A 26,539-nucleotide genomic window follows, 5' to 3' on the forward strand; every position below is an offset into this window, starting at 1 on the left:
ATGAAACTTTTCGCCCAAGCTCACGGTGCAAGTCAGGAACTGAACCCAGAAGTCTTGAATCCTAGTCCCTTCTGCAATAACCACTAGACCACACTCCCCTCTCAGAGCTGGAGACAGAATCCATAAATCTTGACTTCCAGTCCCCTGCCTAACCACTAGGTTACACTCCTCCCCCAAAGCTGGGGACAGAACCCAGGAGTCCTGACTCAGCCTCCCCCTCCGCTATAACCATTAGATCACACTCCCCTTACAGCCCTGGGAATAGAACCCTGGAGTCCCGGCCTCTTTCTTCTAGCAATCAAGGAAGTGCCTCCTCCTAGGTATTGCCTTTTTGCTTCTCCAGCAAAGGGCAAAGAGAACAATTTGGTTTGCAGAGGAGGGAGAAGAGAGAGCAGGCTTGAATGGCATTTGATGCCCCCGATGGGCCTGTTTGAGTGAAGCTGGTTAAATATGCTCAGATCTTCGTGGGCAGGAAGGGGGGAGTCACGAAAAGGTTTTTATTTTCAATACCTGAGCCGCACTTTTGACCGTGTCTGCAGGAATCTGAACAAAAACCTGGGTGCCAGCCGATGTGAGGGCACCTGTTGGCTCCCAGCCTTTGGAAATGCTCGGACTGCTAAGAAAGAGAAAATTTGAGGTGCATGCGGAAATCAGCAGGCTCTCCTTCCTTACCTGTCTGTTCTCCTGCTGCCGAGTTAATAGTGACTATCCAAAGGGAGATTTTCCCTGGCGGTGAAACTTCTCTTAACCCCTCATGCTATCTGTCCTGTGCAGTTATAATATTTCTGTCTGTCTGTCTCTCCCTTTCTTTCTTTCTTGATTTGTGCTGAGGCTGTCCACGCTTCTGAGAGTTAGTGCCATATGTCACACCAGGATCAACTTGAGGGCCCTGCGGACAAACCGAGCTGTCAGCAGACTTTACAGCTTCATATAAAATGTTGTGTCCATGGCAAGGACGGGATGGGGGCAGCGCTGAGATGTGTGACAGTAGGCGTGGGTGGAGATGGGGCATACCAGCTATTCCAGGGGCTTTCTACCAAGGGAACGTGCAGAGGATATACTGGAGATCACTTTCACCCCATAAGGTGACTCTGTTTTTTCCCACACCCATGGGGCACATCTGTTCCTTGAAGCCCCCGTTACTGAGGAGTGCGCATTACAGCAGCACCAGAGCCAAAGTCAAAGCTGATCAGAGCTGCTGCGGGATAAATGAACTGTCTCTCTGCCATGAGAGCTGAGATCCAGACAGAGCTGACAGTCCCAGTGCTGACATGTAGTGCCCCTTCTTTCTCATGCGACAGTTGCTGTGATTCGAGTCTCCTCGAGACCAGGAGTTGTATAAGCATGAGCCTAATTCTCCTTTCATTTGCAAAGGTGTAAGTCAGGCGTATCCCCACTGAACTGAGTGGAAAACGGGTGAGAGGAAAACCAGATCCACTTTCTCTCTCTCTCTCTTATTCTGATGTGTCCTTGTATCATTCAGAGACACCAGCTGAGAAGCATCTTGAGCCCCTCTCCTAGATTTATAAGCCGTCAATCAGGTTCTTCTGTGTGCAAAACCAAGACAAGATTCATAGATTTCAACGCCAGAAAGGACAGTGAGATCCTCTACTCTGATCTCTTGTATAACACAGGCCGTTACATTTCACCCATTTACTCTTGTATTGAGCCCAGTCATTGGCTAATGTGCTTCAGATCTAGGTCCCAGTTTATCCAGGCCCCAATGCTATGGGTAGGAAGATCTGATAAATGGTCCCCAGATGCTGTATTGATTAGTGAGGTGCCACTTTCACATGTTTTGGGGGTCCTAAGGAGGAAAGAAAAGGACTGAGGAGTTGGAGAAAAGGATTTTTTTTTTCTGATTTTCTTTGGTCCAGAGAGCTCTCAAGATCAGGGATTCTTGTGCGATTCTCTTGTACTTCCCAGGGATGGCTGAGTGTGAAGTATCTTGTGATTCGTTTTTCTTGTCCTGTGTCCTTTTGCAACTCCAGGAACAGCAAAAGGGGTGTACAAATTTAGCAGAGTGCCAGCAGAAAAATTGCTGGAGTGCCATGTGCAGTGTGTAATCTCTGTGTGTGTGTGTGCAGCGAGTGTGTGTGTGTAATATATCTGTGTGTGATACGGACAGTTTGTAGGTATGCTCTTTCCGTGGGTACAGTTTTATACTCCTTGTGTGCATGTGCATGTAGTGGTTACAGACTCTGTGTGTGTGTGTGTTCTCTGTGTGCGTACAGTATGTGGAGTGGTTGTACCCAGTGTATGTGCATATGTGTGCACTCTGTGTGTGGGTGTGTACACACAGTGGGTATGCACTGTGTGTGCATGTGTGGGTCTGCACTCTGTGTGCGTGTGTGTGCATGCACACTGGGTATGTGCTCTGTGTGTGCGTGTGTGGGTGTGCACTCTGTGTGTGCATGTGTGTGTGTTCACACTGGGTATGCGCTCAGTGTGTGCGCGCGTGTGTGTGCACACTGGGTATGCGCTCTGTGTGTGCGTGTGCACACTGGGTATGCACTCGGGGGGTGTGTGCGTGCACACTGGGTATACACTCTGTGCGTGTGTGTGCACATGGGTCCGTGTCCTGCGTGTGCGTGTGTGTGCACACTGGATACGCGCTCTGCGTGTGTGTGCGTGCACATGGGTCCGTGTCCTGCGTATGCGTGTGTGTGTGTGCACACTGGGTATCCGCTCTGCGTGTGTGTGTGTGTGCACACTGGGTCTGCGCTCTCTGTGTGCATGTGTGTGCACACTGGGTCTGCGCTCTGCGTGTGTGTGTGTGTCGGTTATTGAATACAAGTGAAGAGCAGAGCCAGCAGGCTCTCTGAATCCCTTGGGAAGGCCGGCCTGATTGATAACGGTTGCCAGCCTGTGAGTTGTGGGAGCAGCCGCCGGTAGCTATTGTTTGTGTCTGACCTAGCAGCGGTGAGCTGGTTTTGATGGCCAAGCCGGAAAATACAAACGAGACAGAGCGGCAGCAGCAAGGACCCAGGCTGCTTGTTTATTAGTGGGGGAACGTTGCCCCCGTCCCCACCAACTCCTCAGTGTCATGATCAGTGTTTGGGGTGGCAGCCGCGTCCTGGAAGATGGAGAAGTGGAGACTGGAAATGACCACGCTCCGCACTGCCAGCTCCCCCGTGGCTTTACAGCCTTGGACAGTGGGGAGTCGGGAGAGATGGTCGGGGAGGAGGACGAAATGAAAGCGGGGGCGTGTCAGGGATTTGGTTTGTGCACAGCCTTGTAGACGAGGATGCGGCACTAGACCTTCACCTATTCCCTTCAGGTTAGGTCTGGGTGCTATATAAATACCTCACCCTATGTCCTTTGGGTCTAGTGTTCTGCTCCCCCCCCCCATTTGTCTCTGGTAGATCCGCGGATCATGGGGTCTTCTCTCTCAGACCCCAAAAGCTCCTTCAAGGGAAACTGGAATGACGCACAGTCTCACCAGATGGCTGTGAAAAGAACCTATGGCATCTTAATCTTGCCTCTTAAATGCCTTGGTAAACCTGCTGGCACAGTATGGCCCTTCTAAAAGGATACAAGGCATTGCTGTGATGGGGCACTGTATATTATCCAACAATGTCATCCCGAATGGTGTATCATTACAAGAAGAGGCAAGCTTTGGGAATTCTAATGAGGGTGGGCTATCCATTCCTCCCTCTCTCCATCCATTCATCCCACCCGCCCTCTCACTTTCCCACACATTCCCTTAGTATCTCACAGGCTGACGCTAGCTCAGAGCTATAGTGTATGTTCTTCAGACAGGCAAGGAGGATTTGAACATGCAGGCGAGGCAGCGCGTATAGGATAAATAGAGGGGACTTTCATCTCTAGCGGTGCCGGTCTGGCACCTTTCACCAGCACTCAGATTGCCTCAGGGCCAGATTGTGACCCTCACAGTCCTGCTGGGGAGTGATTATTTGCACGAGGAGAGTCAATGAAGTCAGTGGGAACTGCTCCTGAATGGGAGTGAATGGTTCACAGCCCGGCCTTCAATTAATTCTAATAAATAGCAATAAAATGTGATAATCAAAGAAATACATCCAAGTTGGGAAGCTCCTGCCTTCGGCAGCAGGCTAGTTTAGTTGATCATTCACAGCACAACAGCTTGGAAGGTGAAGCCAGATATGAAGCCTGAACTCTGACGTTCTCCTGCTTCCAGCACACTCAGTAGGATTTGTGGGTCCTTTTCTCCCCGTGCAGGTCAGAAACAACTCCCCCTGCTGGCCAGATCTGTACTAGAAACATCTTCTGCCTGAGATTTTACTGAGTTTCCAAGCTAGTTCGTCAAAACTGATTTTCAGATGGATCCAAAGCCCAGATCATGTTTAAGGGACTGGTTTCAAAGTCCACAGTGGGTTGGAACTGGTTCAGTTAAAAAAAAACATCTTGGGCTGCCTGGAACTTGGTCAGTGCTAAGGCTCCAACACATCTGAAATCCAGCATAGAATAACTGGTTTAAAAAACTGTTTAGTATTTGGGGGAGGGAAATTTCCCCAGTACAGACACCAGCCTCTCAGCAGCTTCACTGGGAGTTAGTTTTATCCTGTGGTGTGGCTGGAAGAAGACCCAAGGCCGTGAGTGAGTGAGTGTGTGCTGTAGAGGTCCCCAGCATCACAGCCCACACCCCTGATCTGGCCTGAGGAAGAGGTGATGGACCCCCAAGTTTGCTGTGGGGAGAAGAGAGCCCAGCTTTCCCCCTGACAATTGCAATGAAAGCATCAATCAGGCTGCTAATTTGGCATGGCTCTTTTGCAGTTCTAATTCATATTATGTGTTTTTTTCATTGCCCTGCTGGGTTGAAAACAAGCCACATTCCCCAGCCCAGTCATCTCAAACACCAGCTGTTTGCGTGAAAGCTGACAAAGCCATGTGAGCCAGTTCTGGCACCTCAATAATTAACAACCTCCTTCCCCCCATCACTTTGGCCCCCTTCAGCCTTTATGTGTGTACTAGAGGACACAAATAGGGAAAGTTGGAGGAAACTTCCTCTAGCCTTCTATTGGGACATAATTGTGTTGGCTGTTAGTCTGTCGGTCTTCTTCTGAATCTGGGGACATGTGAGAGTGCCATCCAGATGCAGGGTGGCCTAAGAGAGGACAGGATTCCTTGGTTCTATTCTCAGCTCTGCCACTGACTTCCTTTGTGGCCTTGGGAAAGTCACTTCAGTGCCTCAGTTTCCCTCTCTGTCAAATGGGGATCATACTTCTGAGCGCTGATGGGCAACTTACTTCTTTAATGCTTGCAAAGGGCTTGGAGAGCCTTGGTGGGCAGTGTAAAGGAAAGATCGGTGATGGGTTTTGAGGCATGAGTGCTTTCTGTGGCAGGCAGCGACCGTTGGGTTAAAAACGGCTGGAAATGGAGAAACTACTGCAGCGGGAGCTACCAGAGATGCAATTTATTCCATTGGACAATCCCGGATGGATGCCCTATCCTGAGATAGCTTATTCCCCACCCTCTGTATGGGGATAAGCTACCCCAGTGGGGAACTTTTATGACTGCATCCACACTAGAAAGAGTTGCATAGTTCTTGCACAACAACGTTTGCATGTAGACAAAACCGTAGAGGGGATCTCTTCTGAGACACTTTCCCTCTTTCAATTTCAAACTTCAAACTCCACTTGCATCTCTCCCTCTTGCTTCCTGCTTGTTGCCATGGCGCTGCTGGCCGAGCTGTTTGTTATGACTGTGCATCTTTTGGAAAGGGCTTGGAGATGCTGGAGTTTGGCACAAAAAGTCGCCCCTGCGGAGGTCTAGGGGATTCAGAAGGGAGCAGAGAGGAGAGAGGTACTTATCAAGCTGTTTGAGCTCCTCCTCTCTAAAAAGACAAAAATTGGAGGGGCGGGGGGGTAGGGGAACAGATGCAGTGAAAGGGGAACTGCGCTGAAGAAGGGGACTTGGGATTTCTGCACACGGAAAGCAGTTAAAGTGAATTACCCAGGGCAGTGGGTGGTTTAGAAAGGAGTTAGTGAGTACGAGCACAAGCCTATATTCCCTTTGCACTCTGAGATCCCATTATCTTCGGTGGGAGATTTGGTGTGCGAGGAATGCTGTATTCGGAGGAAAGAGAACGCTTGCTAAGGCACAGCTGTGCAGAAGGGTCTGGAGGGTAGAGCTGGGGTCCTCGTTAGGTTTCTGGTTCCTTTACCCTCCCTCCCTGGCATTCCCTGGGTCCCCATGTAGCCCTATCTGTTTGCTCTACCGGTTTAGGAAAGACGGGTCCAAGCCCCATATCTGGGATCCAGCTTCAGGGAGTTCTGTTCTCAGGTTTTGGCTCAGCCTATTATGAAAGGGCCAATTTTGGCTGCTTTTTACCACTCCCACAGCAAGTAGGGTTGTAAATAAGCTACAAAGGGCCGGGGTAGAATTCTCCCAGTGCCAGAGTAGCATATATAAGGAATCCTATCCTATCCTGTCCTGTAGGCCTCAGCCCAGGGGGTGTGCTGGGACAGGCCTAGGGGTAGGAATGGGGATAGCTTGAGTGCTAAGTTCTACAGTGTGCAGTGCAGCCCATAGGCAACCTAGGACAGACTGCTGTAAGTTGGACTGACCCTGGGGCTGCTCTAACTTACACCAGGGGGTGTTTTGAACCATGCAGAGAGCTGGAAACCATACCGAACAAAGCTGTCAGAAAACCACATTTTGCACCCCATCTCTGTTGCAAAGTGCATGAAACCTGGAGGGAGGAAGAGTTTGGAGGAGACACACACAAGTCAGTCTGTGCACACATGGCTGGAATGCTAGTTGCAGCTGAAGCGTCTCTGGAAATAGTTCTTTTAATAAAGATCCAGTTCAGTTTTAGAAACTTGGAGTCTTTTGATGTTATTACCCAGCACACGGAACATGAAACATGGTGGCAGCAGTCAGCCTAGTGAGAGACACAGCAAGAAAGAGAATGTGATTAACAGGCAAACAAAGCAGCATCTAGAAGCAGAGATGCTACAACTCCACCTCTCATTCAAATTATGTGCCCACAGACTGGCTTCGTGGTACATCCTCCAAATTTTTCCCTCCTGCAACCAGTGCTTCTCCCTCCAGTTCCATCCAGGTCGTTACAGTTTCCACCTGGGCTGCACTTCCATCTCCCCAGGAGGTGATTATCTAGCCATCTCTGATTGGCGATGTGGACGGGAGGATGGTTACGGTGTCTGGGTGGATCGATGGGACAATGCATGTGGATGGAGAATAAGACATCTGAGCCACGAGGAGTCTGGGTTTAGAGTCCTTTGCTGGCTACAAAAGTTGGTGAAAATCAAACCCAAACCCTTCCTTTCTTGCCGTGAGAGGATGGGCCGTTCCCCAGGCAGACAGGGCTCTTCTCATCACCGTGCCCTGAGCACAAGCTTCTTCAGCACGAGGCTGTTCTGGTATTCTGTTCCCCATGCAGTCGAACATGATGATGTCTGCAGTGCATTGTCATGAATGACATCATAATGGTGCAAACAACGTGCAGGCTGTAACCCCTTGTTTGCCACGATGGGTTCACAACATTGGGGTAGCAGAAGGCAGGGTGAGCTAGGATTTATGTTAGGACCACTGGGGGTAGAGAACAATCTCCACACACTCAAACTCCTCATTCTTCCAGGGCTAAAAGGGAAAGAAACTTCCACCGTTGATCTTCAGGACTCCAGCAGTGGTCTGTGTGGTGCTTGGAATATACAAGTGAAAGAGCCTATACTGGGCTTATTTGAGAGATCTTGCCGCTTTTCCTAAGACATACGGCACATTCCCCCAGGGAAGGGTGTGTCGGTGATGCCCTGCCAGCACTGTCATGAAGGGCTCCCACAAAAGTATTCTCACTTAGCCTGTGATAAACCCTGCACAGCTGTCTGACCTCTCCCCCACCAAGCGGGTAAACCATGCATAGAGGTTTTAAAAATCTCTTTGGCCCAGATCCTCAAAAATATCCTTCCTTTGAGGATCTGGGCCTTACTGCCAACTGATCCAAGCTAACTGAGCTGGTTCTTTAGCTCAGGCAGTCAAGACTCATGCTATAAGATCCAGAGGTCCTGCGTTCAATCAGTGCAGGTGTCCTGTCTAGAGGCATCATTCCATAGGTATATGTGTTCACAGAAAGGAATGGTGCGGGGCTAAGGGATTCATGTATAATCCCATTTAAACCAAAGTTCTTTCTTCATAAACCCAGCCAAAGAGCAGGGAGGAGCAGCAGCCCCTGACACACAAATGCACTTTGTTTCAACTTCCCTCCTGGGAAAACACACTCAGGACTTGTCTATACATCGAGTTACTCACAAATTGCTGCTTTTCAATAACTCCATCTGTGCAAAAGTCCTAATACTGATCGTGTGGCCCAGGATGAGTTGAGATGGGTGAGGTGATGGTGATCCAATCAGATATAAGAATGATCACAGTGAAGCTTTTCTGGCCTTCTGGATGTGTGACATGAAGTCCATAACACCATACGAGGATGGGACAGCTCTGTGGGAGTCAGGTCTTGCATGGCTAATTAATAATAATGCATGTTTGTTAGTGAACAGTGTAAATGTATTCACTGCCCCCCACCACCACCACAGGCTTCCTGTGTGGCCCTGAGCAAGTCACTTTTTCACTCTGTACCTCAGTTTCCCAACTGTAATATGAGGCTAATAATGTTTCCTTTCTCTCATCCTTTGTCTATGTATACAGTGGCTTTTGGGGACAGGGACTCTCTTTTACTATATGTATGTACAGCGCCTAGCACAACTGGGCCTCAAGATGCTACTATAAGTGCATTAATGATCATGTTAGCAGCGTTCCGGGGGATAGCTCACCGGGGAAAAAATTCAAAGGCAAAGATGTTGCTCCTCCAAAGTATAGCTCTGAGCCCGAGGGCTGAAGGATGTCTAGCAGGGATGGTTTAGAGGGATCCAGAGATTGGGGTGAACCCACTCTGCTGCATCTGGGTGGTGGGATATTAACAAGGCACCACCCTCCTGGCACATAGTACTGGAATCTCGAACCATTGCTGCTGAGCAAGGAGGATGCTGTGATCGCGACACACTAACAGCCTCCCCTCCTCGCTGAGGGAAGCCGGGAGACCTGGGACTCAAGATCTGAAGGGAAAAGAGATGCAGGGAGAATGAAGAGCGTGAGACCAAGAACATTGCCTCCCCTTGCTGGGGAACTCCAGGCTTTTCATCTTCTTGGAGAATAAGGCCCTGCCTCCTGAGCTGGAATGTAAAGGGGATTAAGGATCTTGAGAGACGAAATTACCTCATCTGCGCTTAATGACTTGTATATCTTTGCTGAGGCCAGGGCTGTTTCCTGGCACCCTGGGGACCCATTCCCCCCTCTCTCACTGGCACATTGCAGGGAGAGAATGGCTTCAAAGAGGTGCACAAGTGAGCAAGGAGAAAGTGTCTCTGGGCTTGGAGTGTTGCTGGAAGGAAAAGAGGGCAGGGAAAGTTTCCAGACTCCACCATGTATTTTAGCTCCCTCCTCCCCCTATTTGGAGCTTGCCCTTGCTGCTGCAACCAAAGGGGCGGCTGGTTATTTTGTATGCTCCAATCCACGTTGTCTCCTTGGTGGGGAAAACAGGATTTCCCATCAACAGGCTCAGCTTTTAGTTAGGAGCCGCTGGAAGAGGGCAAGGAGCCAGATGGGGAGGAGACTGCTGGCCATCCTAAGCTGCACTCAGTATCAGGAGCGGAGACTGAGCCTGGGCCATGTGACATCTTCTCTTTCAGAACCATCACCCTCCCCTCAAAATGTATAGCACGGGTGCACTCCAGCGTGGCTCTGGATGGCAGTCGTGGGTCAGGATCAGAGCTCTGGACCCTTTCTAGGCCCCTGATGTGTGCAGCTGATGTTGGCCTTTATTAATGTGGCGCATAGGGTGTTGGCCTGTTGGCGAGAGTCAGGCGGCCTGGGTCTGACACTGACTCACTGAGGGCTATGTCCACTGGTATCAAGGGAGTCACGCCAGAGATGCAGCTGGTTCTTCTGTGATGCTGGACAAGTCACTTAGAACTCAACAGCCTGATGCAGCTCCCAGGGAAGCCAGTGAAAAGACTCCCATTGTTATTGCTCAGGTCTGGACAGGGGTGGAGTGGAGATGTACCCCTATCGGGGAGCCTTGGGTAGCATTATAACTCAGTCAGTAGCAACGCAGCCTTGGCACCACAACCTGACCGTCCTTCTCCCCTTGGGAGGGATGCGCTATCAGCTGGGCCCAGCCCTGCTCTGAGCATCAAGACTGCCTGGCCCATCCCTGTCTCACATGGGTCAGAGGGAAGGATGAAAACCTGTCCCTGTAGGGGCTCAGGAGTCCCATGTGGGTGGCATGGAGGAGGACTGGGGTCTCAGGGATATTGCTGTAGTATCCGAGCCTTGGGTGCCTATTCCCAGGTATTGATTTAGTTGGTGTTGGTCCTGCTTTGAGCAGGGGGTTGGACTAGATGACCTACTGAGGTCTCTTCCAAGCCTAATCTTATGTGATTCTATCTGGTAGCTGTTTGTATTGTGTTTTTTTTTTTTAAGCTTTAAGAGTAAGGAAATACAACATAAATACAATACAAAAGCCAGACCCTTGAGTCTGCCCATCCCAGGGAAGAGGAGTGCGTCTATGTGATAAGAAGAGATGGTGCCCAGGCGCTGTGAAGGGCAAAAGCACTGATTTCGCTGTGGCCTCATGCGTTGCCGGAGCCCCGTTACTTTTCAAAAGCGCTGAAATGCTCGTTGGATGGAGGGAATGCTTGGATTACATGCTGTCTGATTCCATTGTTGTCCATGGATCTCCAAGCTGGGGTGCTTCACAGAGGGGGAGGGGGAGGATTTTTGATTTAAACCTGCTCACTGGTCCATGGTGCAAACTTCAGCAGAAAGTGACAGGCAGTTAATCATCTGCATTCCCATCACCTGTTTCGTCTCTGAAATATCCAGTAGACAGGGCACCTCTTCATTTGTACAGAAATGGGCCTCAGAGTGTGTGTTGGAACCTTTCTTTTACAGTATCTTTAAAAGTGCCTATAGCAGTAGGCCCAGATCAAAATCCTGGATCCATACATCCTCCAATGTTGGCTCTAAACTCTGTGGCCCCGGCCCAGCTCTATTACGAACCATTATTCATTTAAAAAGAGAGGGATACAGTAGATTTGTCCTCTTGGGTGAAATCCTAAGGACCTTTCTGAGTCCTCAAACAGCCAGAACTCCCACTGACTTCAACCGGAGTTTGATTAAGCACGAACTGAATAAAGCCGTCTGGGTTTGCCTGTAGTGAAGCCATGGGTTTTTTTTTTTTTTTAGAAATAATAAAAGTCTGTGTATGTCAACAGCTCCTTTCATCTAAAGGTCTCTAAAGCAGAGAAGAAGAATGGTCCAGTGGTCAGAACACTAGCCTGGATTTGGGGGATCTGGGTTCAAATCCCTGCTCTGCCCAAAGACTCCCTGGATGCCCCACTTAGCCTCTGTGTGCCTCCATTCCCCATCTACAAAATGGGGATAATAGCATGGTCCAGCCTCAGAGGAGTGGTGTGGAGACGTCAATACATTAAAGATTGTGAGGTGCTCAGGTAATGGGGCTCAGATCAGGACCTAACATCGATGAAGCAGTGTGAAAGTAGTCTTGCTGGATCTCTGTGAAGTAAGTCAGTCTTCATGGGTAGACAATTATTGAACAGAGAGATTAGATGATTTTCCAAGCATCGCACACTGAGTCAGTGGGAGCACCAAGAACAGAAGACACAGTTCCCAGGCCTAGACCGTCTCGGGAGAATACACCCTGAGTAAGGTTTACTGGAACTGCAGTTCACATACAGCTGTGATTTTGGATCTTTCATTCTGTTCACTATCGATGGAGGTTCACGCTATTCAAATTCACGCTCAAGAGGATTCCGCTCATGATGAGGTGGTACCTCTGTATATGGGTAAATGAGTCCCTCCTTCAAAATGTGTCCATTCACAGATAACTTTACAACAGAGAAAAGGAGGACTTGTGGCACCTTAGAGACTAACCAATTTATTTGAGCATAAGCTTTCGTGAGCTACAGCTCACTTCATCGGATGCATACTGTGGAAAGTGAGCAGGTTTAAATCAAAAATCCTCCCCCTCCACCTTTGTGAAGCATCCCAGCTTGGAGATCCATGGACAACAATGGAATCAGACAGCATGTAATCCAAGCATTCCCTCCATACTTTCCACAGCATGCATCCGATGAAGTGAGCTGTAGCTCACGAAAGCTTATGCTCAAATAAATTGGTTAGTCTCTAAGGTGCCACAAGTACTCCTTTTCTTTTTGCGAATACAGACTAACACGGCTGTTACTCTGAAACTTTACAACAGAGCTCATTCGTCTCTCGTATAGCTGGGCAGCAGGCACTATGATAGGTCAAGAACAGAGTAATAGATATAGTAGGGAGGAAAGAAATGGTGGGGGGCAGGGGCATAGAGGCATACAAGAGAGTGGTGGCAAAGAGATGCATGAATTTTAATGGTGACTTTAGTTGTCTTCCATGTTACTTTTATCATTGTTTATTACTTAGACTGTAGTAGCATCCCCAGTATGCTAACACTGAGGAAGGACAAGGTCCCCAGACGACGTGCAGTGCCACCAAAATTCACCGACAAAATTCCACACTGGGGCCACAGTCATCCTTGCTGTTGCTCCATTGACCTCCATTCACTGAGGTTTCCACGTACCACCTCTGTGATCTCTGCTGCTCCCTCGCTTGTTAACTTGCAAGTTAATTTGCATCACCACTGCTGGAAAAAGTAATGAAGTTGACTGGAGAGAATATAAACATGGGATCTTAGGCTGAGCGGGTTTATCCTCTGTCACTGACGTCTAACAAAGCTCTTTCTCTGGGTTATAAAGGCTGTTAAATGCTTTGAAAGGAACACAGTTGTATTCAGCTTGGATGCTTGAATGTTCTCCTGTCACATAAGGGGCTTGGGTTCACGGATAGCACTCTGACTTTGTAGTCGGGGATCTGGGAAGCAGCATTTAGTGACAATGACTGCTAACAAGATGATATGGTGCTGATGTGGATGAGTGAAAGGAAGGGAGGATGCTTGCAATGGGCAAACTTTAGGAAGTTGAAAGGTTTTCTTTGGATGAGTGCCCTGATCTTTTTTTGAGACTGTCTGCCTGGAATACTTGGGAGAACAGAAGCTATTTTCTCTTTCCTGCTTCCAGAAACTGAGAGAGACTAGCTTCCCTTGCTGTGCTTCACCTTTTGTTCTCCTGGCTGCAGGGAGATGGAGATCTCTGGGGGAAATGAAAAATAAGGTTTTGCTGGGGGAGAAAAGAGATTTGAAGTTTCCAAAAAGTTTGGTTTGATATTTGGACAAAAGTTTAAGGCTGTAACTAAGCTGGCTTGTGTGCACTTGGTAAAAGGCAGCTTCAGGGTGAATGAAGGGGCCCCAAAGAGCCACTTGGGAATGGACTGAGAGGAGTCCAAGCCATGTGACTCTAAAGTAATTGAGAAACTTTTTGGAAATCCTCTTGAACTGCTCTGAGGCTCAGGTGGAATTTTAGATGGAACAAGAAGCCCTGAGCACTGCAGGCAACGTGCTGACGTTCTCCTCCTGGGAAACCCGTGCTACTGGGTCTCTGAAACTGCTGCTCACAGCAAAGCTAAAAAAAGCAAAGGACAGAAAGAAAAGAGGCCGTGGGGAGCATAACCACGACGGGCAGTGTGCTCATGAATCACTTTTCTCCTTCCCCTCAGGTGCTCCGTGGATAACAGAGTCACTCGAGTGGCCTGGCTGAATCGCAGCAGCATCCTCTATGCCGGCAACGACAAGTGGTGTTTGGACCCCCGGGTGGTGCTCCTGTCCAACACCAAAACCCAGTACAGCATCCAGATCCAGGACGTGGACGTGTACGACGAGGGGCCCTACACCTGCTCCGTGCAGACAGACAATCACCCCAAAACGTCACGGGTGCATCTCATCGTGCAAGGTAAGGCCCAGGCGAGACAGGCTTTCTTGGGCTGCTAGGAGCTCGTTGCTTCCTTGGTTTCTCTTCTCCCATCTCTCCTGGTTCCTTTTCCCAATGGCCCCTTTCAACTCCTCTTCCCATTTGCCACCATGACCTTTATTCCCAGTTCCCTTGTTCCCGTGGCTCCATCCTAGTCTCCCTCTTCCCAAACAACAGCATCTCCCTTCCCATTCCACTCACTGCCTTTGCTCTTTGCCAGCCTTGTCCCGGCTCCCCACACAGCCTGCCTGTCTGGCCTAAAGCTCAGTCCAAGTGTCATGGTGGGGGTTGTTTAGCCCCAAGTGGAGCAGGATCGTGAGGACCAGGCAGACCAAGCAGAAACGAGCAAAGTCCATGTGTTTTATTTTTTTCTGGGAAGATAGGGCAGGGCTTGCCTGACTCCCTCTGAATAGTCATCAGGCCTCAACCTCAGCCGCTCGAGAGTGTGACACAGACGCTGTTCAAACCATTATTTTCTCACATCGGAGGGAAACAGCAAAGCAAATTATGTTTGAAGTAGTGGAAAGAGGATGAGAGGGAGAAGAGCGAGCAAGCACATCCGTGCTGCGAGAAAGATACTTGCATCGGATCCATCTCTGTGTGTTGGGAGCGGATGTGTGTGCACCACGGGGGCCGGGGAGCGGGGGGGAAGCTTGGGAATTCTCTGTGTAGGGAGGAGGGAGGATGTTTGTATTGGAGAGTTGTGTTTTCTAAATGTGCAGTCACTAGTACGTGCGTGCACGCCAGTCAGGCTGCTCACTTGTGTCCACACATCCATTCTCGCATAGTGCAAAGTGCCATAGAGTCACGTCACAGTGCACAGTAAACACAGCACATGGGAGTCGTGGGCCCGCAATCTTCCTCCACATTTGCCATCTTCACACAGCCTTGAGAAGCATCATTCTGTGTCCCGTTGAGTCAGTGACATCATGAGACCACACCTGGCTCAGGTGCCCCCTGGCACCAGTCCCTCCAAAACTTGCTTCTGCAATCTTCCTCCACTCATCTGACCCATGTGGCCCACAAACAAGTTATCTTTGTTTGATCACCTTAACGATCTCAGAAATCATTCTAGTTATGCTATACATTTGGGTGATTACCTTCTCGTTAGTCATATGCGAGGTATAGCTAATGCGAAGCAATCACCTGTAGCATCTCAATTTGAAGGCAGAAAACCCTTTATGTCCTTCTTCCTTAGCATCCACGTCTCACAGGCACATAGCAAGACGCTGAAGACGAGACTCTGCAATTTCATTTTACACTTCATGGAAATACCTTTGCTTCTCCAAATTTGGCTGAGTATTGCTGGAGCAGCTGTCGTGAGTCTGATTCTGTGTTGGTTGTCTGGGCCCTGGTCTACACTAGGACTTTAGGTCGAATTTAGCAGCTTTAAATCGATGTAAACCTGCACCTGTCCACATGATGAAGCCCTTTATTTCGACTTAAAGGGCTCTTAAAATCGATTTCCTTACTCCACCCCGGACAAGTGGATTAGCGCTTAAATTGGCCTTGCCGGGTCGAATTTGGGGTACTGTGGACACAATTCGACGGTATTGGCCTCCGGGAGCTATCCCAGAGTGCTCCATTGTGACTGCTCTGGACAGCACTCTCAACTCAGATGCACGATTGTTTGCCGTTGCTCTGACGCAGGGAGGGGCGACTGATGACACGGCTTACAGGGTTGGCTTACAGGGAGCTAAAATCAACAAATGGGGTGACTTTACATCAAGGAGTATTTCAGGCAGGACTTCACGGAGGGTTCCAATAAGAAATGGTGCACCTAAGTTATTGTCCTTATTGGAACAAGGAGGTTAATCTGGCCTCTGATTGATACATGGCTAGATTTACCTCGCTGCACCTTCTCTGTGAGTGACTGCAGTGTGACCTAGAGGAATGAGTCCCCTAGACGGGGGGCGGGGGGGGCGGGGGTTTGCAAATGAGTACAAAACAAATCTGGTCTATTTCTTGTTTTGATCCACTCCATCTATCTTTTACATCTTTGGCTGGCAGCAGACGGTGCAGAAGGACTGCATGCCATCCACATCTCATGGCTGCTCAGCAGAAGATGGTGCAATAGGACTGCTAGCCATCCTCATCTCTTGCCTGCCCGGCAGAAGATGATGCAATAGGACTGCTAGCAATCCATATCGCCTGCCTGCTCACCATAAGATGGTTCAATAGGACTGACTGCAGGACTAAAGCGAATGACTTGATCAAGTCACTCCAAATTTAGTCCCTGCGCCCATGTCTGCCCAGGCGCTCCTGATCGACCTCACAGAGGCGACCAGGAGCACCTCGGACATGACGATGATGGCTACCAGTCCTATTGCACCGTCTGCTGCCACAAGGCAATGGGTTGCTGCTGCTGTGTAGCAATGCAGTACCGCGTCTGCCAGCACCCAGGAGACATACGGTGACAGTGAGCTGAGCGGGCTCCATGCTTGCCGTGGTATGGCGTCTGCAAAGGTAACTCAGGAAAAAAGGCGTGAAACGATTGTCTGCTGCTGCTTTCACGGAAGGAGGGAGGGAACGGGGGCCTGACAATATGTACCCAGAACCACCCGTGACAATGTTTTAGCCCCATCAGGCACTGGGATCTCAACCCAGAATTCCAGTGGGCAGCGGAGACTGCGGGAACTGTGGGATAGCTACCCACAGTGCAACGCTCCGGAAGTCGACTCTAGCCTCGGTACTGTGGAAGCGCTCCGCCGAGTTAATGCACTTAATGCACTTAGAGCATTTTCTGTGGGGACACACACACTCGAATATATAAAACTGATTTCTAAAAAACCGGACTTGTATAAATTTGACCTAATTTCATAGTGTAGACATACCCTGAGTGATGTTTAGTGTACCTTGCAGTCAAACTACCCCTGTGTCTGAAGTGTTCAACCCACTCCGGTGCCTCCTTAGATTTGGGTAGGAATATCTTTCACTTTTCAACAGATGTAGATGTCACCATCCTCTTTGCCTTTCCATGTGATCTCTTTAGACCTAACTTCTCTGCTTCCACCACTATAGTTTTCTACCAGTTTTTGCAGCATTTCTTGCAATGATGCAGTCAGATCCATTTTATTCCTGAAGCATAGATGACAAATTTTTCATCCATCCACCAACGGGTACGCTCTCTTGTATGTTTCCATCAGTGGTGGCTCTTAAAATGTCTTCAACATAACAGTTGAAGAGGGAGATGCATGCAGCCCAGTTTAACATTTATCCCCAAATAATCCAACTACTTTGCTCACAGCCCACAAACAACAAAACTGTCATTTTTCCACAGATATTTTCTAGCTGTTTTATTACATTTTTACCAACAAGCTGCAGGATTACCCAAGAGGTTTGTGCCGTATGTTGTCAAATGCCTTCACAAAATCCACAAAGACATTTACTACCTTCCCAGCACTTTTGCACTTAGCACATGCAGATCAAATATTTGCTCCACTGGACCTCTTTTGGGTCTCAGCCTGGCTTGTTCTTCAGCCAGAAAGTTCTCTGTCTTGTGCACAGTTCTCTTCAGAACGATGAACAGAAGTATTTTATTAGGGCATGTCAGTAATGAAATGAAGTAATTTCCACAAACATCAGATTGCCTCTTTTTATTAATAAGAACCATCAGGGACTATGTCCAAGTCTTGTGGCATCTTCCAGACTCCCAAATCACATTGACAAACTTATGGTATGCTTGGATGAGTGCCCCTCGCCACTTTTAATTAGTTCTGCTTCTATGTTATCTACTCCATTGCTTTTTCAGTGACCCCACTGCATCCTCAACTGTGACATAGGAGGAGGTTCACCAGGACAAGTCAAGCTTCTTGTGTAGATTGCCCCTGCCTCTTTCACTTCCAACTTAGAATTTGTTTCGTTCATGTTCTCAGCAATACCTACCCAAAGCGCTGGGTGAAACAATATTTTTTCCTGACAGGGAAACCTTTTGAAAGAGTCTTAATGGTTTCATAGGCCTTGCTGGGGATATTTACTACAAAGGAGTTCTGTATATTGAAGCAGTCTTGTTCAAGCTAGTCTTCTTTTGCCACTTTAATCTGTGAACCTATTTCTTGTGTTAAACGAGAATATTGCTCTCTTGCAGTTACATCGGTCTTCCTTTGTGCTCTTAACTTCCTTCGTTGATCACATAACTCAATAATATTCTCTGTGATCCAAGGTTTCTTTTTTAGGATCCATTTCCCCAGGAGACCATCGATGGTCTGTGTAATGCAGCAGGAGATGATGTGCTGTGCCTGATCTATGCCTGGAGCTTTTGTTTAATCATCCTCTTAAATTCCACTTGTGCTCGATGGACTTTCAGTGAGTCAGCATTATAATGGACTCCGAGTTACTTGCTGCTCTTTTCTTGTTTCCCAGTTTGATCTTTATGTCGGCCATTACTAATTTATTATCAGATCCTATGTCGGCCTTCTTGAAGGATGGATTCCCCACCCCACTGAGACGACATCTCTTCGAGGCCGTGACAAAGGCGATCTTGTTCTGAGTCACAAATGCAATCATGTCCAAGTCCTTCTCCGTGCTGGTTTGTGCTTGAACAAAGTCTTCGCTAAGACTGAGTCGTTTCTAGTCGCACATTGCACGAGTCGCAGTCCTCTGCTGTTTGTCTCGGCGTAGCCAAACATCCCAACACAGCTGCACCATTCTGGGTAACTCTCGGGACCAGTGCAAGTATTCCAGGTACCCGATATCATTAAGATGTCTCTGCGGTGAACCACTGCTAGATCCTGCTTGATGTTGCGGTAGAATTTCTCAACCTCTTCACCATCACAGTCACTAGTTGGGGTGTAGCACTGGAAAATGCTTATGTTATAGGGATGGGCTGACAAGCTGAGGGTCATCGACCTGCTGCTGGCTGGTTTGTGTACTATCATGTAGCAGGCTGATCTGCTTCCTGATCCGCAGCGCAGCTCAGTGTGTGCCCACTTTTCAGGCCATATGTGCATGCACAGTCTTCAAAACGTGTGTACTCACCAGCGTTTACCTATGTGCGTGTGTGTCTGTGTGGGTGTGTATCGGGCAGGAAGGAGTGTGCATGGTGCGATGTGTGTGAAACGTTGCTGTTTTAGTTGAGGGCAGTCTGGGTGAGGATCAATGGAAAACGTCTAATCCCTTGCTAGCAGTCTTTTCTCTCCGCGTTGGATGGGAGCCCTTTTAGCATGACACACCAGCTTGAGTATTGGAATCTCATCTCGGGCTAATTTTCGAATGCTGATGGGTGTATTGATTTGGCAACAAGCTGGGTTAAAAAGGCACTGGTCTGGTACACAGAGTTGCGTTATGCTAATCCGCTGTCGATATGCTGGGGCTGAGCATTATTGACAGCCTAATGAATAGAAGGCCAAAAAGATTTCAGAGCTTTTTTCCCCCCTCCTCCCTCCTTCTCCTTCTTCCTTTTAAAGCAATTGAGAAAACTAAACAGAGCCGGACTTTTCCCATCTCCATTAGCTGCGAAATGGACAGGGGGTGCATCGCCGCCCCAAATTCTTGCTGTTTATCTTGCAGTCTGTTATTACCTGCCTGGGTTTCTTAAGATGAAGTTGATCACCTGAAAGTTCTGGAGTTGCCATCAGGCACCGAGGTGACACAACACAATTATATTGGATCTGTCCTGATTTCTGCTGCCAGGTTTCCTGACGTAGCTTTCTCCATATCCTTAAGCATCCAGACCCCTCTCTCCGTTGCGTTGGATACCAAAGTCAAATCCTGTCTTATTTCTCAAGAGCATCACTCCAAAGCACTGGAGGATCCTCAACTGGTTCACAAATGACGGGCCCAATCTTGCAAGGTGCTGAGCACCCTCAGCTCTCATTGTGGTCGGCTGGAGTTGAGGGTATTCAGTACCTTGTAGAATCAGGCCTTATGCTACAGGAATTGCTTAGCTCATCGTCAAAAGGCAGCCACTGCTGGGGTGGAACGCAGCAACAGTTTAACAGCACACAGCAATGGTACATCGCTGTTTAGGGCAGGAAGTGAAGAAGACTATTGTATCCAATTAAAAGTACAAGGGAGACAGACTGTAGTGACCCAGAGTAGAATTCAGCCAGGATGCTGGGACTAACACGTCTTGCCCTTGGAAAATGTATCCTATAATAATATGACCCAGTATAACCTGCCTGTAAAAAAACAGTCTCTGAAAGTGCAAGTCCTCACTCTGTGTAAAGGGTGGCACTCTGTGGTCCGGTGTCAGACCTACTGTCAGTGCTGAGTCCATCTGTGGGACCCAATGCCATGGCCCCTGGTGTCCTGCCTGGATAACTCACTCCCAAGCCAACTTTTTTATTCAACTAAAATGAGGAAGGGGGATTCATCTCCCCTCTCAGGAAACAAACCCAAAGCCAGTCATGAGCCAGCTTCTGGACAGCAAGGGCTGCAGATCACGGGAAGAGCAAACAGCTGCTTTTCCGACTGCAGAATGTGAGCATCTCCTGTTGTTCTGTGACATTTATTTGGAAGGGTCCAAAAGGAGAGGTGGGCCGGGGTATTCAGTCCCTGTTTTCTAGTCCTCTCCCTTTATGGAATTTTGGCATTTCTGCTTCTGATTAAGGTCAGGGCAGGAAGCGCCAGCGCTGCTGTGAAAATGGAACAGAGCAGCCTTGGAAACAGTTTATCTGAGGGAGGGAGTTTGTGGGAGGATATTTCGATTGGTGATGATAACACCTGAGCCACTTTGTCCATTGCTCACATCCCCCCCCGCCCTAGCTTTCACCTGTGTGACTCCTTTTGGAGACCCGGCCTTGAAATCTCCCCAGACGGGCTGAACTCTAGCCCTTCCACATCTCGTTCTCAAACCTTCTGAAGACTTTAGCAGACTATCTGCAGGACACGTTTTCAGAGCAGTGGAGCCCCGCCTCAGATAACTAATAATGTCCCATTGCTGGGGTTAACCGCGGGGAAATGACTCAAATTTTAAATACGATCAGTTAAGGTAATAACCTGAAACAAATGATACGACCAGGTGGCCACACACAGAGCTCTAGGACATAGGAAAGGGCCTTTGGGCAAAATTCTGGAAGTGAGTGCACCAGAACCTCTCAAGAAGCCATTGAATTCTGCTCTGGGGCAGGGTATATTCTCCTAAGGATCCAACCTTCTAGGGCCATGAGATCTTCCACTTTTGTCCGGCAAGTCCTCTTAAATAAATCCTGTGATTTATGCACATAATCCAGAGATACACAATGAAGGTGTCAACACACACTATGGACTACTTCTCTTGGACTGATATATCCTCTTTCCTCCCAGGGGCGAGTTGTCTTAGTGGGGTAGCAAAGTATAAGGTATCCTGGAACATTGCAGTGGGAAGAGGATACAATACCTGTTTAGTGCTGGGTTGACAGTCTTGGAGGCGGAAAGCCTCCTACAGAAATGCAAAAGAAAGGGGTTCAGCAGGACTAGCAGCTCCCACCACCAAAGAGCCTCAGCCCACACCGGGATGAAAGGATAGTTCAGTCCCAGTCCCATCTGCTAAGAATGCCAGCAAGGGAGCTAACTGTTCGACGGTGAGCTCCGTGATGTGGACGCTTGTCCATGGAGAGCCAGATGGCAATCCACCAAACTCAGGTCACCCAGGCCATTGAACAGCAAAACTCACCTTTTCAAAAGTGGCCACTGGTTATGGGGGCCTCAGTTTTGTGGCACTGAACTGAAGACACCATAGACCTGATTTTTAGGGGTGCTGGACACCTGCCACTCCCACTGACTTCTACTGGAGCTGTGGGCACTCCAAAGCAACTGTGAGAATCAAGCCCAAGTTGGGCACCCGAAAATTAAGACATGCAAATTCAGTGGCCACTTTAAAACACGTCGGTGCTGGTTGTTGCAAACCAACAAGCTAGGTGCAAAGTGTTAGAGGTTCTTAGCACCCACAGCTCCACCTGACTTTGTCAGCGTGATGGATCTTGGGAGCTCTGTGCTCCATCCCCAGTTTTGTGGCTCATCAGATCTCCTTTCACTTTTGTTCAAGCTTCACTGAAACTAAACTGCAGGATCAACGTTCCCTTTTCATTACTGGTACTGAAATGGACCGTTCTGGGGAGGCTGCCTTTCTCTTACCTGACCTAGTGTGTTTGGGTTACAATGAAGTCTCCTACAGATTGTACCTGTTGAGCATGGTTTCTTTTCAGGGAAAGTTCTGCCGTGCATAGATGGACTGTGTTAAATAGAATCAAGAGGCACCGGCACAAAAGACTTCATCTCCTGGGCTCCTGGCAATGTTTTGGGTAGTCAGGATCACAAGGCTGCGGGCAGAGAGGGATTCAGGGTGAGGAACGACCAGAGTATATGCCACAAAAATGTAATTGCCCCCTGGAATCCTGGAAGAGCCTCATTTGCAAAATGTAAGGCCACAGCTCCTGATCTGTGAGACACTGCGCGGAGGAACCTGGCGTGTCTCTCCGAGTTCTGAATGAGGGGACTTTACACACAACCCACTAGCCTTTGGGACACAAGCTTTCCTTCCTTTCATCCTCACTTCCCCCTGCAAGTCTAATTAATGACTAAATGCTTCCAAGCCCTGCCTGCTCCTTTCAGCCACCTGGGTGGTTGCTGCACTCTTCAGGAAACGGTGCCTTGGTCTGGGGATCCCAAACAAACCTGCCTCTGGCCCCTACTGTGTCTCAGCCTTAGCGGCCCACCCCCCTCACCCTGCTCCCCATAGGACATAAGCTATTTAAGTCTTGCAAACACAGCCCTGCCAGGGGTTACCAGGCAGAAGAGAGTGGGGAGGGGGAAGGATGGCATCTGGAAAGCTCTATTTATATTTGTAACACTCCCTCTCCTCGGCCTGCAAAAGACTCCTGCAGCCTTGTAAGATGCATTAAAGAAAGTGGGCCTTTTCTCAGTATTGGAAACAGACCGGGTGAGGGGAGCACCGCATTGGCTGGGGTTGAATTTCACTTAGACACCACATTTGCATGATAGAAAACAAGGGAATTTTAGTGTTTCAGACAAACCAACCTGGGGGATATTAGCACTTTTCCATCTCTTTATCAGTTTCCCTGGCCCTATATGACTCTTTCTGTTGTCGCGAGAGCAACTAATCTCTCCCTCCCACTTTGTTTGGTGTAAATGAGTTTTCCCACTTCTTCCTGGGTCTGGTTAATCTGCAAATCCTGCCATTGTTTGATAGTTAATTACCTGCTTGCCTGGAGTTGGGGGGCTGTGTAGCTCAGGTGGAAGGGGGAAGTGCTGATATCTTGCCCAGGCATAGGAAAGCCAGCAGCGCGGAGCCAGGGCGCTTCCCCTCACATATGGCGCAGATGCGGTCATGCGGGGTGGAGGCATGCAGCCCCACGAGCCTCTCTGCAAGGTGTGCGTGGTGTAGATAATGGGACCGTTGGGCCTACGGCATGTTCATGCTGCCTTTTATTTCCTTTGTGTGTCTGTTTTCATTCAAACACTGAACTCTGCGCAATTAATTTTCCTTTGGCACCGTGAGCCCCTTTTCTTCACATGAGAATAAGAATAGCTTCTAAGGCCTCACTCCCCCCCCAACACTTGTACTGGTGTAAATCAGGATTAACCCCATTGCAATCCATGTGCCAATGGTTGTGAAAACAGCGTAAGTGGGAAAAGAGTTAGGCCCTCGATTTCTGGCCACTCGGGCCCCAGGCATCTGGGTTGCTTGCAGGGGAACTGAACGCATAATCTGTGCCTGGCTTCAGACCTGAGCCAGAACAGTACCTGAAATCCTAGCACCTCACTGACGGCCGCCATGTACAGCACAGTCAACCCCAGCCAGCCTATGCCACTGGTAAGGAAAGGTGCCCTGCAGGACCCCACTGCTGGGCTCTCGGAGATGGCTAAGGCGGAGGGGCAGAGAATTGCAAAGCCACGGGCCCTTGTGTGGATCATGCCTCCCACTCCAGATTGCAATGGGAATCATTCAGCAGGCCCGACTCCCAGATCTCATTGAGATAGGTGGCTTTTTAGCTGTTGAAAGACCTGTTGGATAAGAGGCAGCTGACCGGGATTTAGTAGCACTGAGTCACCCCAGTGAAGGTTGTGAAGCGATCACGCCGGGGCATTCTGCAGTAGCTGCAGTCGGAGTGGATTTCAAGAGCGTGATGGTCACAGCACGGTGAGGTCTGGAGGCCGGGGCAACTGTGACTATGTCGGCAACTCACAGGAAAACTACAGCCTCACACCCACTCGGGAACACTGATACAGCGGCTGGTTGGGGGCACTGCACCAGACAGGGCTGCTGCTGAACCAGACGAGAATATCCAGGTAAAGTCATTCCAGTTTCTTATATAGTCTGAGCTGTCACCAGCTCTTTCACATCCAACACGGCGGTCCTGGCCAGACGCTGGGATAACGGTGAAATAGAGCCAGTGTGATCGGGTGAGGCAGTATGGCCTATCGCCTCTCGGTCTGTGTGCTTATACCTGGCTCTTCATTGTGGTATCTAAACGCATAGATGGAGCTATTGTGAACGTACTTGTGAGATGGCAGGTGTTACCCACCTCTTCCCGCGGTGTCACATCCATAGCGAGCAGCAGCTTTCTCCACAGTCATCTATGGCCTTGTCTAACCAAAGTCATTTCTGGCTATGTGCCCGTAGCTGACTACAGCTAGCGCGGCTTCTGTTCAGGTACCCTCTCTTGGTGTGTAAGGCCAAGGGAAGAATTTCCAGGCACCGAACAACAAACCTGTGCAATAAGCTACTGGAGAATGTGATAGACGCTTGGAGTGTTAATAGCTCCAGGGAGATGCCTGCATTTGTTGTTGCAGGAGGAAAGGACTGGATGGGGGGATATGGTGTTGCGAGGCCAAGATAAAACCCATCTCTGATGCTGTGTGAAAAGCCAGCTTGCATCCCTTGATACTAAGTGCCAGCCATGGCACCCTAGCGAACCTGCAGTCAGATAAACAAGATCATCTCCCACCAGTTTTTTTTCCCTCCTCTCACCTAATAAGCGATTCCTGCAACTGAGCTGTTTAGTATGCAAGAAAACAAGGCCTCAGCACCACGCTCGGGATGCTTCACAGAGGCTGAGTTGTTCCCCTGATTTAAGAAGCCTTTTCCTGGGGCATGGGGGGGAGGAACACGAGCGTGAATCACGTCTCTTTTACTAATGTTGCACGTCGCTCACTGGGGGAAGAGCGAGAAGCCACCCAGTGCACTCGGTATATTGGTTCAATGGGTTTATAATGCGTGTCAGGCCTGGGGCTACTCCTGGAAAGGTGAGGAACTCTATGAGGTCAGGAGTTCAACAGCAGGGCTTGTGACCTACCAGAGGGGTGCAGAATGGGAGTCAGTCAAAATGGCTGTCTTTTCTGCACTGCTGTAGACATCTAATTAACCTCAGCTAATTCTCCCCAAGAGAAGGGCTGGTTGTTAAAGGCTCATTACCATGCATGAATTACTCAAATGCCTTTGCTATTCCTCTGCCCGGTCTGCAGTTCATTCAGGCTGCCATTGAAAGCCGAGCTGTTTTCTCCCTGTCAGCCTGGCTCAGTCTCTGGAGTCCATAGGAAGACTCCCTTTGTGTGTGTCATTGGCAGAAGGGCCAGAAGAGGATTCTGTAGACAGGCTCAGCAAGCTGGTACTTTTCTATAGTGACCACCATCGTATGTTCCAGAATCTCAGTGTTTGTTTATATATTTTAATTAAGTTTCTCTAGACCAAGGCGTTATAAAGGTAACCTTCAGGTGGTGTTCAACGCAGTGACTTTTGCCTGAGTCTGTAGAGAGCCTGGAACAATAGCACTAGAGAGAGAGAAGGAGCTATGAACTTCACTATTTACTCATTAAAGTATTATCTCTGAACCCTAATGATGACAGCTGAAATGTTAAAACTATTGGCTATTTCACTAGTGACCTCACAAAGATGAAGGACAGTGCCATTGTGATCGTCTCAATTTACTTTGAGGAGCAGTTCATTGCAGCATCATCAGTGGGTTGAGCCTGGGTTCTGGGTGCAGTTTATTAATTTACCACTGTGATGGGTTCCCTCTGGGGTGCCACCTGGAACTGGGGTACCGCTGAGTCCTCTGACCCACCAGCCTGGGCTTTCTTTCTCACTGTGCTGCTGTGACAAGCTGCAGACCCACTCCCAGTCCTACACTTCCCCCAGTATTCACACAGGTTGGGACACACCCAGCTGCAGTTACATGCAGGCTGTCTGACCAGCCACTGCATGAACCAACAATAGAGAGGCTACAAGTCGAGGACCCCAGAGTGGTACCATCCTGCCTTGGCCCAAACCCTAACCAGTATGAATTTATTATCCAGTTTGCCTCCGCATCAATGTGGAGAAGAATATGCAACAGCCTTTGCCCCTTAAGCTACGATTTCCCATGCATTTCACTCAAACTGACTGGTTTAGATAAAGCGAAAACAAGTTTATTAACTACAAAAGATAGATTTTAAGTGATTATAAGTGATAGCAAACAGATCAAAGCAAATTACCTAGCAAATAAACAAAAACGCAAACAAAGTCTAAAGATACTAGAAAGATAGGATATGAATTAACAATCTCTCACCCTCATGGATGATACAGGCAGGCTGCAGATTCTTAAGGCACAAGCTACACTTGCTTTGCAGCTTGGAATCCCCATGTGTCTCATACACAGGCTAGAAATCCCTTTAGCCTGGGTCCAGCACTTCCCCCAGTTCAG

General features: G+C 48.8%; 1 protein-coding gene across 12 annotated transcripts in view; it reads left to right on the forward strand.

Moving 5' to 3' along the window:
- Positions 1-26,539, forward strand: part of NTM (neurotrimin) — a 682,503-nt gene that overhangs the window by 531,517 nt on the left and 124,447 nt on the right. For all 12 annotated transcript variants that reach the window (XM_043533929.1, XM_037882399.2, XM_043533930.1 and 9 more), the window contains one exon: positions 13,666-13,898. In XM_043533929.1, the coding sequence (XP_043389864.1) occupies positions 13,666-13,898 (233 nt within the window). The remainder of the gene's footprint in view (positions 1-13,665; positions 13,899-26,539) is intronic.

Source organism: Chelonia mydas, chromosome 22 (assembly GCF_015237465.2).
Source record: "Chelonia mydas isolate rCheMyd1 chromosome 22, rCheMyd1.pri.v2, whole genome shotgun sequence".
NCBI classification, from domain to species: Eukaryota; Metazoa; Chordata; order Testudines; family Cheloniidae; genus Chelonia; species Chelonia mydas.